This window comes from Canis lupus, chromosome 36 (assembly GCF_011100685.1).
Source record: "Canis lupus familiaris isolate Mischka breed German Shepherd chromosome 36, alternate assembly UU_Cfam_GSD_1.0, whole genome shotgun sequence".
NCBI lineage: Eukaryota > Metazoa > Chordata > Mammalia > Carnivora > Canidae > Canis > Canis lupus.
In genome coordinates this window covers 23,305,487-23,317,730 of record NC_049257.1, presented here as the reverse complement: position 1 = coordinate 23,317,730, position 12,244 = coordinate 23,305,487, and the positions used below count along the sequence as shown (strand labels likewise).

At 36.3% G+C, this 12,244-nt stretch overlaps 1 protein-coding gene across 18 annotated transcripts in view; it reads left to right on the top strand.

Moving 5' to 3' along the window:
- ZNF385B (zinc finger protein 385B) overlaps window positions 1-12,244 on the top strand; it is a 386,057-nt gene that overhangs the window by 310,038 nt on the left and 63,775 nt on the right. For 16 of the 18 annotated variants that reach the window (XM_038585005.1, XM_038584988.1, XM_038584990.1 and 13 more), the window contains 2 exons: window positions 91-129; window positions 3,752-3,862. In XM_038585005.1, the coding sequence (XP_038440933.1) occupies window positions 91-129; window positions 3,752-3,862 (150 nt within the window). The remainder of the gene's footprint in view (window positions 1-90; window positions 130-3,751; window positions 3,863-12,244) is intronic. The other 2 variants (XM_038584991.1, XM_038585004.1) reach the window with 1 other exon arrangement.

Here is a 12,244-nt window from a genome sequence, read left to right as displayed (position 1 = left end):
AGAAGGAAAAGGAATTTTTAAAAATTTCATGTAAATGTGCTTGCTAGCCTCAAAATTCCAGATGACTACTTCTAACTTTTACTTTTTTAGAAAAGAAGAGGCTTATTTGGGACCAATAAATTCTATCAGGTAAGGAATATTGGTAGCTAGAACTATGTGGGTTTTTTTTTTTTCTCCTTCAACAAACAAACAAGCACTTCTCTGGCTTTATTTACAATGAATCACAATTTTCTCAGTCCATACATTGCATTCTTGTGCACTCTGAATGAACAGGAACTAATTTAATATTAGTATTTAATAAGGCATTTGTTCCTTTAAAAGTGATGTAAACATTTTAATAGAGATGTTTGAAAACATTTATTTTTAATAACCAAATGTCTATGAGAAAACCAGTTGACTCTTTAAAAGAAAACTCTTAACTGTCGTTAATTGTAATATCTCCAGTAATTTCTAAGCAGTCAACATATGAGATCATGTATATATAATTTTGAGTATATGAAATTGAATCACTTGTATATATCACATTTTAGGATTTTTGAGAATGTTTTCATTCACTCTGAGTATTTTATTCATCCTAAAAACTGGCGATTGAATAAAAGAATTACCATTGGTTTAGTTCTACATACCTCATTATGATTACAGACGACTGACATTCATTAGTGGAAAAAAACAATATAAGTTAGTATAAATTAACATCATAGTCATTATTTTCATCTAACTCGTATTGTAGGACTGCTAAGGAAAATATTCAGGATTTTATCACTTAGTACTTTAAAAAAGGAGAGGGAGAGATCTGAAAACCTTCTTCTCTATATTCTTCAGTGTCTGGTTCCCCCTGAAATGACTCAGGTACTGGTAGTTACTGTGTCAGATCGCAAACAGTCAAAATATCAGCTAGATGGTATCTGTTTCAAGGTAACAGCTGCATTGGCAAGTGGAACAATCTTTTTTAGACAACTTAAAGTTCCCTTTCAACTAAACCTTGTTCCCCAAAATGATATTTGAATAAGAAATGTAATTACAGAATTCTGTGATAAACAACAGTGAAAGACAAAAGAGATTTAGACTGTGTGGAGGGGGGCAGGGGGTGGAGAGTGGAGTGGATCTTCTTCTGAAATAGCTGTAAAAAAGAGAGAGAGAAAGAAAGAAGGAAAAAGAATCAGAAGGAAAATAAATAAAATCCATGCACAAGTGAGAAATGTAGAGGATAAAATTTTTACATGATTAGTAGTAAGTTGTTCAAAGGATAAAAGGCAGCAGGTGTTAATGACAGGTGACAAGGAATGGGGTAAAATGGTTGTGTTTATTTAGTTGATTTTATAAGGATGAGTAGGATTATGTATATAAAGTAGAGAAGACAATTCTGGTAAAAGTTTCTTGAAGGAACCTCTTTAGTTTACTTTTCAGGGAGCAGATGGCTGGGACCTCGCCTGTCTTTCTATCCGGGGTGCTCATCCACAATTTACCTTTTAGGACAGATTGTCCCCAGCCTTGGGAGCACTAGAGGATATTTTCAGGCTGATGTGGTGCAAATGCGAGATTTAGGTAGAATAAAGTTGTATATTAGGAGTTATTTTAAAAATTATATAGGCAGCTAACAATTTTAAAGATGTAAGAAGAATGTTTATTTTCCAGGTCATGTTGGAGCTGTCAGCAGATGTCCTGGCTTACTAAAAACCTGAAACTAGATTATTTTAGTTGTGCCTTTTGCCTGTGTTTCTATATTGTGGTATGGGAACAAGAAGAATATATGCATTTATTTTAATTTTTAATGTTAATTTTCAATCTTTTTTAAAAATTAGTAACAGGAAAGAATACATTAAACCAATAATTTCCTGAATATTATTGCTACGTTTTACAAAGTCAATTTGAGTTTGAATTAAAGAAAAAATAAGTAAATAATGATACCATAATATATGGATATAGCAAAAATAATGAAAGTAGTATGCAGAAAACTGTTGTTTGAGAAATATTCATATAGTTTTATCCCATGTAATTCACATATTACCAATAAGTATTTTTCAGAGCCCAAGAACAGAAAATATCTCAATAAAATGCTCTCATTTTTTAACTTAGCAGAACAACGTACTTTTTCATCCTGCCAATATAGTTAGACTATCTTATTTTTAAGCCTGTTCAAACTGCTTTGCCATCTCTAGTAACAATGAGAAAGTATAGTTTCATTTTTGCAAAGGGATGAATGAGATTTAAGTGTATGCATTTGTGAGTAAACTAAAAAAGTGGACTAAAATTTTGTTTTCTGAACTTTTGACATTTTCTTTGCCCATGGAGGGTTTTTAAAATTCTCATTAACCGCACTTACTACATCAATTATGACCTTGTACAAAAGAAATCCCCAAATTTTCCAGAAATGATATTTTTACATGTGGTAGTTAAACATAATACTCTTAACAGCCTTTTCTTTTTTATGTTTTAATTATCGCATATAAAATTGACTTTGGGGGAGTACATATAGTTCTAAAAATTCTAACGTGTAAATTTGTATAACCGCCACTAACATCAGGATATAGAGTAGTCCTGTCAGTCCGGAACATTCACCTCTCCAAATTTTTGTCCTGTATAGTGGGAATACATTGTCCTGTCATCTCTCTTAAACTAGTAGCAAAAAAAATAGGCTACACTACTGTTCAATAATTCTGTAATCCACCCTTTTTTCCAATGTACCTAAGTTCTTCTAATTGCGAAATTTTTATTTTGTTGATTTATATTCCTGATCAAGCATTGTATTCATTTGTTCTCTCAACCAAATATCATCAACTAATCCAATCCCAAACTCTAACCTCAGGAGATTTCCTACATGATGGTGTCAGTGGATCTGTCCTTGTTCATGTTACATGTGTTTATAAGTAATGCTTTGTTCATCATCCGCATTGTTTTGTGAACTGCCAGTTGTCTGATATTAATGCTGGAGATTATCTGGAGTACATGAGACAATTGCTGCTCTGTCTCTCTTTTTATAGGCTCTGCAGATAGTGTTCTTTATTTCTCCAAGTATTTTCATGGTGTTATGCCGTAGTTTTTCTGTGCTTGAATACTTTAGTCACCATTTATTTCTCTGAATATGTATGGAACATTCAAACCAAAGAAAGGAAAGTCATGGGTTGTAAGTCAAAATTTTACTTGATCAATATCTAGACAAAGGTTGGATGTTAATCAATCGGCTATGAGTATTTGAGTGTACAAATGTGACAAGCATTTCAAGTAAGATGGATTTCAATCTATAGTACATGAGGTGTAATAAATTATTTTTAAATAAAGATCAGTAGTTTCTCTCTTGTGATACGAGTCTGTCATTTATAACTTTGTTCTCAAAACTTGAGAAAGTGAAATATGTGTAGTAATCGTCACTGAGGTCATTTCAGACCATGTTACCTCATCACCTCATACTGGGAGAACATTAACAAGTGAATTTGATTCTGACCTTTAGATCTTAAGTTTTCTCGTTTTATGATTCTTTTAAGGTTTTTCAAGGTTCCTTATATAGGATTTAAGATTTCTTGAAATATTGTGATTTTCCTGTGATTTGGGGGGATTCTTATTTCAAAGAAGCTTTTTGTTCTTGTTTTTAATTCCTGGAAACAAGTACATTACTATTGAATGAGATTCTTTATTATCCCTGTCTGGGAGCTAAAAGTTAAAACTTTAAGGCATAATACAGCTACTTTTACTTGTTCATACTATTGTCTATCTTTGAAGATATACATTGACTATTTTATCATTTGCTCTTCAGATGGATCCTGTGCAAAAAGCAGTCATTAACCACACTTTTGGAGTGTCCATTCCCCCAAAGAAGAAACAAGTTATTTCTTGTAATGTCTGTCAGCTTCGCTTTAATTCGGATGTGAGTATCACCTTTTCATTGCTCTCTGTAAGTCTGTCAAGCTGAAAGGCTGATTGTTCTGAATATATACATCTCTTTGTATTTATATAGCCTCTAGAAGTTACTCCCATTGGTGGCCCACTTACTTCAGTGTGCCAGATTTCCCAGGGATTTGGATTCAACATTAGAAACGTGAGCAATAGAGTGGCCAATATAAAAATTCAAGAATTCCTCTACATAATCAGTCTTACCCAAATCATTTTATGCTTAATCTTACCAATTATATTTGCTTTTGAAAAATTGCCAAATAGCAGATGATATTTTTTTAAAGTTTAAAATGCAATGGATACTGAAGAAAACTATTGCTATTACTCTTAATAACAAGTGTCACATTTCATCTGTGCATGCCCAAATTAAATATCTAAGAGAATAATTTATTACACAATTTATATTTTCCCAGAACATGGAAATGCAGGGAAATATTTGTAAAGTATTTTATCTGGCCAACATAGCTATCATGCTAGAAAAAAAAAAAAAAGTAACAAGAAAAAGGTATTGTCATTTATTAAAGCAGATCTTAAAATGTAGGTGTAAGATAACATGAAATTAAAATAAATAATATTAGAATGTTTATACTGCTCAATTACCAAGTAAAGCCAGTGACCAATGCAAATCTGAATCTGGAACTGTATATTATACGAGTTACTTCCTGAGTTACACCACCCCAGAAGCCATTTTCCAAAGAACATATTGTAAGAGTCATGTTTTTTTACAAATACTAAAACAACAAATACTCTTGTTTGCATATGTATATAAATGATGTTTTGATAATTCTACATAGGAAACGTAATAAAAATTTATAGTCATTGGAAAAGTATGAACTATGAAAATATTGTTGTATTAGATTATCAAAATTAAAAACTTCTACCCTTCAAGTGACATTGTTATACTGTTAAGAAAATGGAAAGAAAAGGGATGCTTGGGTGGCTTAGTCAAGTTAAAAGTCTGCCTTCAACTCAGAATCATGATCCTGGAGTCCTGGATTTGAGCCCTACACCAGGCTCCTTGCTCAGTGGGGAGGCTGCTTCTCCCTCTGTTCCTCATGCGGCTCATGCTCTCTCTCTCACTCTTCTCTCTCAAATAAATAAAATCTTTTAAAGGAAATGGAAAGAAAAGCTATAGACTGGGAGAAAATAATGTAAAAACATATGGCTTATATACAAAATATTAAATAACGTACAACTCAATAATTAATCATAAATGGGCAAAAGATTTGAACACTTTACCAAAGAAGAAAAATGAATGACAATTAAGTATGGAAAACAATGTTCAATATCATTAGCCATTAAGAAAGTGCAAACCACAATCAGATAGTCCTCCACCTATTAAAATGATGAAAATTAAACAAAGTGGATGATTAGCAACCCAACCTCTCTCTTTCATTGTTGGTAGCAATACAAAATGGTGCAGAGACTTTGGAAAATAGTTTAATAGTTATTTATAAGAAATTTTAAAGAAGTTATAGATATATTTTCCATACAATCCAGCAATCCAACTTTTAGGTATTTATCTAAGAGAAATGAAAACTTAATGTTCAAACATATGTGTCACTTGTAGTAGCTTTATGCATAATTGCCCCAAACTGGAATTGACCCAAATGTCTATCAACCAATGAATGGATTAACAAACAAAAGTATGGTCATACGATGGAATACTACTTAGCAATAAAAGAAATGATGTAAAAAAAATTTAAAAAAATAATAAAAGAAATGATGTACTGATAGATAACACCCCACAACATGGGAGAATTTCAGAGGCAGTATGCTAAATGTAAGAAATTGGACACAAAGACCATATATTATGTGATCGCACCTATATAACTTTTTGCAAAAGACAAAACTGTGGTAACAGAAATCAGATCAGTAGTTAAGATGGAGTGAGGGACATAGAGAACTGTTGATATAAAGCCACTGACAAAGGAAGATCTGCCTGTTAGAAAAATTGAGAAGAAAAAAGTAACAATGTTCGATGATTGACAGGCTCTTCAAAAAAAAGGGTTTTGACTATCAAGTGAATAATAGAGACTTTGGAGCACTTATGAATCCCTTGAATTTTAAAAAAAAACATATTTACATGGTTCAAAAAGCAAATTAATTTTAAAAGATACATTAAAAATCTTGTTCCATCCCATTCCCCATCCTCCCACCTTCCATGCCATTCCCTATCTATAACCACTTTAATATTTCTTGCAAACCTTTCCCGAGTTCGTTTATGCAAATACAACCAAGTATATAAATATTTATTCCTATTTCATCCCCTTTCTACATAAAAGGCAATGTGCTGTTTATACTTTTCTTTGCCGTGCATTTTTTACATAACAGTATATCCTAGAGTGGAGCACGTGGGGGGCTCAGTCAGTTAAGCATCCTACTCTTGACTTCGGCTCAGGTCGTGATCTCAGGGTCCTGAGATGGAGCCCCATGTTCTGCTCTGCGCTCAGTAGGGAGTCTGCTTGGGATTCATTCTCTCCCTCCATCTTCCTCTGCCCCTCCCTCTGCTCACTGCTCATATGCTCTCTTTCTAAAAATAAATAAATATTTAAAAAAACAATATATCCTAGAGTATTGTCCCTATCAGAACATAGACAGCTCCCTCAGATGTGGTAGGCAAAGATGTCCACATCCTAATCTCTGAAACCTTTTACTATGTTACCTTATATAGCAAAGGGAAAGTAAGATAGTTAATGGAATTAAGGGTGCCAATCAGCTGACCTGAAAATAGATTATTCTGGATAATTAAATGGCCCAAAGGTCCTTATAAAGTAGAAGTGGGAGACAAAAGAGAAGGTTAGGGCAGCCCCGGTGGCGCAGCGGTTTAGCACCGCCTGCAGCCCGGTGCGTGATCCTGGAGACCCTGGATTGAGTCCCACGTCGGGCTCTCTGAGTGGAGCCTGCTTCTCCCTCTGCCTTTGTCTCTGCCCCCTCCCCCTCTGCATCTCTATGAATAAATAAATAAAATCTTAAAAAAAAGAGAGAGAGAAGGTTAGCATGCTGTGGTATGAGAACAACTCGACAGGCAACTGTTGGCTTTGAAGGTGAAAGAAGGGGCCACAAGCCAAGGGGATGTGGGTAGCCTCTAGAAGCTCGACAATCAAGAAAATTGATTTTACCCCATAGCCTCTAAAAAAGAACACAGTCTTACACCTTGGTTTTGGCTCCACAAAGCCCATATTTAACTTCGGACCTCCAGGACTGGAAGATAATAAACGTATTGTTCTAAGCCACTAAATTCGTGGTAATTTACTGTAATAGCAATAGAGAGCTAATAGAGTAGTCTGTGTGTGGATGTTCTAGAGTTGATTTAAATAGTCCCTATTAGTGGACACTTAGGTTGTTTCTGATCCTTTGGAATTCCATAGATTTTCATAGCCAATAAATGACAGATAGAACATGAATTCTGGTCTCTTGCCTCGAAAGCCATAGCTCTTCCTATTGCAGTATGCTGTCCCACCTGACAACCTGACTCATTTTCTTAGCGTTTATTGCTCTCCTATCTTATGCCAACCACCATACTAGGCTCCAGGGACCAGGAGCAACTTTTATAGCAAACAGTATGAATGAAAGTATCTAAGGATGTTTATTAGATCCTCTTAGAACATTAGTCTTCTGCTCTATATTTTCATGAGTCCATACATTGAGAGGCCATGCAGTATAAAATCCAGGATTAAGAGTCTTTGAAGGTGATTTAAATCCTAATTCTGAACTTGATAAGTCACTTCACCACCACGGGCCTCAGTTTCCTCTTCTGTTATTACCTAAAATGGACTACATGATCTTTGAGGACCATTCCAGCTCTGTGATTAAAAATCATTCCCATGGCATTTCTGTCAGAAGGACAGGATGTAAACATCTCCTCCTTACGGGTAGAACAACTAAGACCCAAAAAGTGACGAAGAGTTATGTTTTTCATTCAAGTCATGGGAGGGGTTTCGAGGAGGTGTGCTGGCCTTCTGTATGTGCCCCGGAATTGCTCTGGGAGTAGGTTCACCTTTGACTTGAGTTTTCATTTGATGTCAGTCATTTTCTTTTATATTTACTGAAAGGGACATGGACAAATGTACACAAGTGAGCACGTGACCACCAGCTTCCCTGTCACCGCCCAAAAGTTCTGTTGATAATGGAGAAAGGAATTAAATTTCTGAGTCATACTTAGACTCTGGGCAGTAAAGCCACAAAGTCTGGATGGCAAATTCACAAATGTGACACATACATGTTCTAAGTGTTTAGTAATGGTGCTATAATCTGCATAACTGAGCTCTGAAACTGAGCATTTTTTACTTGGGGGAGAGTTTATTATTTTATAATTACCCTATTTACATTTTAATGTAAGAATTAAGAAGATGCTCATCCTTATTTTCTTTAATAACATTTCTAAATCAGCCTGAGACTGAATTGGCTTCACTCTTCAGTGTAGAAAATATGTTTATTGAAAAATCTGGAAGGCAGATTTGCACAGTAAACAGACTGCATTCCGCAGTTCTCCATTACCCACGTAAAATGTACCAGGGCTGGCTTCGTGCATTAAAATGCAATGTGACCTAGTTTCAGTGTCCCGTAGCCCCCTTTGTCCGGCTTTTATCGTCTCAGTAGAACTCCACTGTCGGACAGCAAAAGGCTACAGCTTTATTTACACGATATACTGTTATGTAAATGAGCAAGCATTAATCACAAACATTTCCCAAATGAACCTTTACAAATTAACACCATTAACTTTGCCAGGGGCAGGCGCTGCAGTCCAGGAATAATATGTCTTTCCAACGGAGTCCCAGACACTTGCACAAATTTGCATGCAGCACCCAAATCCCTAGTTTCTTCCTGGCCACCTTCTTTTTCCTAACATGGTTTAACCTCAGCCCTGAGTGAGGTTTTCCTAAGCCTGAATGCCCCATTCTTCTCCAGCAAATGAGTGCACCTCAGCTATAACGGGGCATAAACTGATAAGCCTAAATCTGAATCTTTACCCTTTGGCTGGGAAATGCATTTCTAGAGTTAAGCCTTGCCAGGGAAATAGGGGTATATCCTGTCCTGTACTTCGTTTTAAAAAAGACTCTCAAAATTATTGGGTTTTTGGTTTTCACACAAAAAGACCAGAAACAAGAGCTAACATAGACTTTTAAAATATTTTTGAGGCTAATGATTCTCCTTTTGGCTAGGTTGGAAGTTGGCAGATCCCAAATATTATCTGATTTGCATATTAATTTCAATTCTTTGGATGGTAGTAGCGGAAGGATAAAGGGAACTGACTCTTAAACAGATCTTACACAAAATCAGGGCAACTTGACTTAAAAATAGAGATGATCTCCTTTTATTATCATTATCTTAGAACACGGTTAATCATAAATACCCTTAATAACATACCACTGGGTCCGTTATGCTTCATAGGCAAATCGAAACGAGAGCATAATGATCTTTTTAATCAAGTTTTATGTACTCTAATTTAGGAATTGACCCTGAAATTTTGATACTCAGCATTAATACCACAATTGATTAAGCATGAGATGCAGTGTCCCTAATTGCTGACCCCACAGGCTTTCATTACTCATTTGGTGTTAACGCACTTGGTGTTTCAAATTTACAGTACTACCTTTGAAGAGCACTACAAACTTGGAATCACTTTTAGTTGGCATTTCTTTATTTCATCTTACTTTGTGGTTTCTTTAGGTTTTTAATTTTGTTGCCTTTTTCTTTGTTTTTGGCTTTTGGACTTTGGTTATTCAAATAGCTCTCTCTCTCATTTTAGCCCACTCTTCCTATTGCTGTGTGTTACATTTCCCCATATCTGAAGGCCTAAACAAATGACCTCATGTCATCTCATTGATTTAAGTTGGACTAAGTACGAATGGACAGGAAATGAAGGGTTTGCTTCTGAAGGTAAAATGTCAAGTTGACCAACCATTTGTGTGAATGGGTTGAGTGACCTGACTCTCCTATTCTCGACTATAAATCGCTCTGAAATTTCAGGAAGTGCCATCCTTCAGCCATCCCATCAATTCCTCCACGAGGGCACTCACTGTGCTCCAGGTTCGCAGGCAGGACCTTCCCTCTGCATTCTGCATCCTTGTCTTAGCAATTTTCATTTGGATAAGATTATTTAAATAGGCCCTCCTGGCTCTTTCTACCTCTCTCTACCTTTCTACCTCTCTTTACCTTTCTACCTTTCTCTCTCTCTCTCTCTCATGCCCACTTCCCAATCTCTTCAGCAGTCCACAGAGATGGTACACATTCACTGTCCTGCATGAACAAACTGCCCCCATCCACCACCTGCCACTTAAGAGGCTTTAGTGCCAGTTCTGCTAGAAGCCCTGGCGTCCTCTGTCATCCAGCAGAGATTTCAGCAGGCAGGAGATTAGGGAGAAAGCTGGGCTCCGGGTCCCATATAAACGCCCTTTGCATGCGCTCTTGGCTGACCCTCCCTCCCCGTTGGCCACCAGGCCCGACTCCACCTCTCTGCCAGCTGCCGTGGGTTGGTGAGTCCCTGAAGCAGCTGCCCAGCCTTCCCTGGGAGGTGCGAGCGGCCTGCAAACAGGAACTTTCCACCCTGCAATCGAAGATGGTCCTTGCATCAAAGGCCAAAGAGGTGCTCGGCCTCAAGGGCAGCCACTTTCTGTTTCCAGAGGACCAAGCTTTTTATGAGTTGCCATGTGACATTCTTCCAGGGGATTCCACATTCTGCCGTTGACTGCCTAGCACTTGCTTTTAACTCCAGAAATTCTGTCCATGAGTTGGCTATCAGTGTGTCTCTTTGGCTGTCAAAACATGTTCTCTTCCACTAAACAACTGTATTCCTCCTTCCTTCGTTCTCTATCTCCTTTTTCCCCACCACCCTTCAACCTCTTCCCTTCCTCCTCTTCTTTCTCTTCCTGGGGCACAAAAGTACACCAAATACACTGTTTTTCCTCCCGTTCTTGGACATCTGTGGTGCCTTCATGAAGCTTGAGGTTTATTACTGGATTCATTGCTTTAAATTCAGAGGTACTTCACTTGAAAAATTCTCCAGGTAGTAAAAACATAATAAAACAAAACAAACACATTGAGCATATTATTTGAAACTCTAACCAGCATGCTATGTAAAAAAAAAAAAAAAAAAAAAGTAGTTTGGGAATGCCTGAGTGGCTCAGTCTATTCACCTATTCTATGTTTATATTTATATAGTCATATATAAATAGTGTAAATACAATTAAATATAATGATATGTATCTGTAATTTGTTGGGGTTCTGTTTTAAAGAATTAATGCTGATAAAACACGAGGGCAGAGTTTAAAAAGCACTGATACCTTGGTGGCTAGGTTTCATCTGGGTTAATAGTGGCCTCCCATTCAGAAATGAAACAGGCCATGGAAGTTAATCTTCACTGAGAAGTAAATTTATGGTGAAGGAGTTTGGAGAAACCATACTTAAACTGAATTTTGCGGCTGATGAGTAAAGAGATGCCAAAGTGATAATAATCTCGTTGCTGGGTTGGGAACCTAAAAGCTAGTTGCAAAGTTTACAACCATCTGCTATAAAGCAGTACAAATTATTAGATAAATGAATAATTTTGTAAGTTTGAAAAACCAACTGATTCTGTCAAGAAAAAGTCACTGAAGATAGAAGGAATCAATGGTATCAAATGGAAATCTAGAAAATGATAGCCTGCTTTTGTCAAATATTTTACATTTTTCCCATAAATAAGACTATTTATATTGATTCTTAGGTGTGGAGGGTAGTGAAGCAGATAGGAGGTAATTAAAAGCATAAATCTCAGGAGGTTGGGAAGGTAATTCTCTGCTTTGCAGACAGAGCTGACAAAATGATGAACATTTTTTGCTCCAACTTGACAGAAATATAGCGTGGTTCTAGGGAAAAGGAACATGCCGAGCTCAAAGTTTTCTTCAATAACTCTGTTTAACAAAGCTCTTAACAGGTGTAGTCAACTTTTTTGGAGCATATAGTAGTTACTTATTAAATTTTTTTTAAAAACTTGCCTCCAAAGTAGGCAAATGATATTACAAAAATGTCATACAGTCTTTCTCAGCACTACCTTATTTTAAATGTGTATTTGGATGATTTAGAACAGATTTTAAATTCATCACTGAAGGAAAGACTAGGATAAAAATGAATTTTTTTTGTAAAAAGGTGAGCATTAGGGGCACCTGGATGGTTCAGTCAGTTAAGTATCCAACTCTTGATTTTAGCTCAGGTCATGATTTCAGGGTCCTGGGATGGAGTCCTGAGTTGGGAGAGTCTGCTTGTCCCTCTCCCTCCCCACCAACTTGCACTCTCACACTCTCTCTTTCTCTCTCAAATAAACATAAATAAATAATTGGGTATTTTTTTCCCAAAAAAGTGAGCATTTTGACTTTAA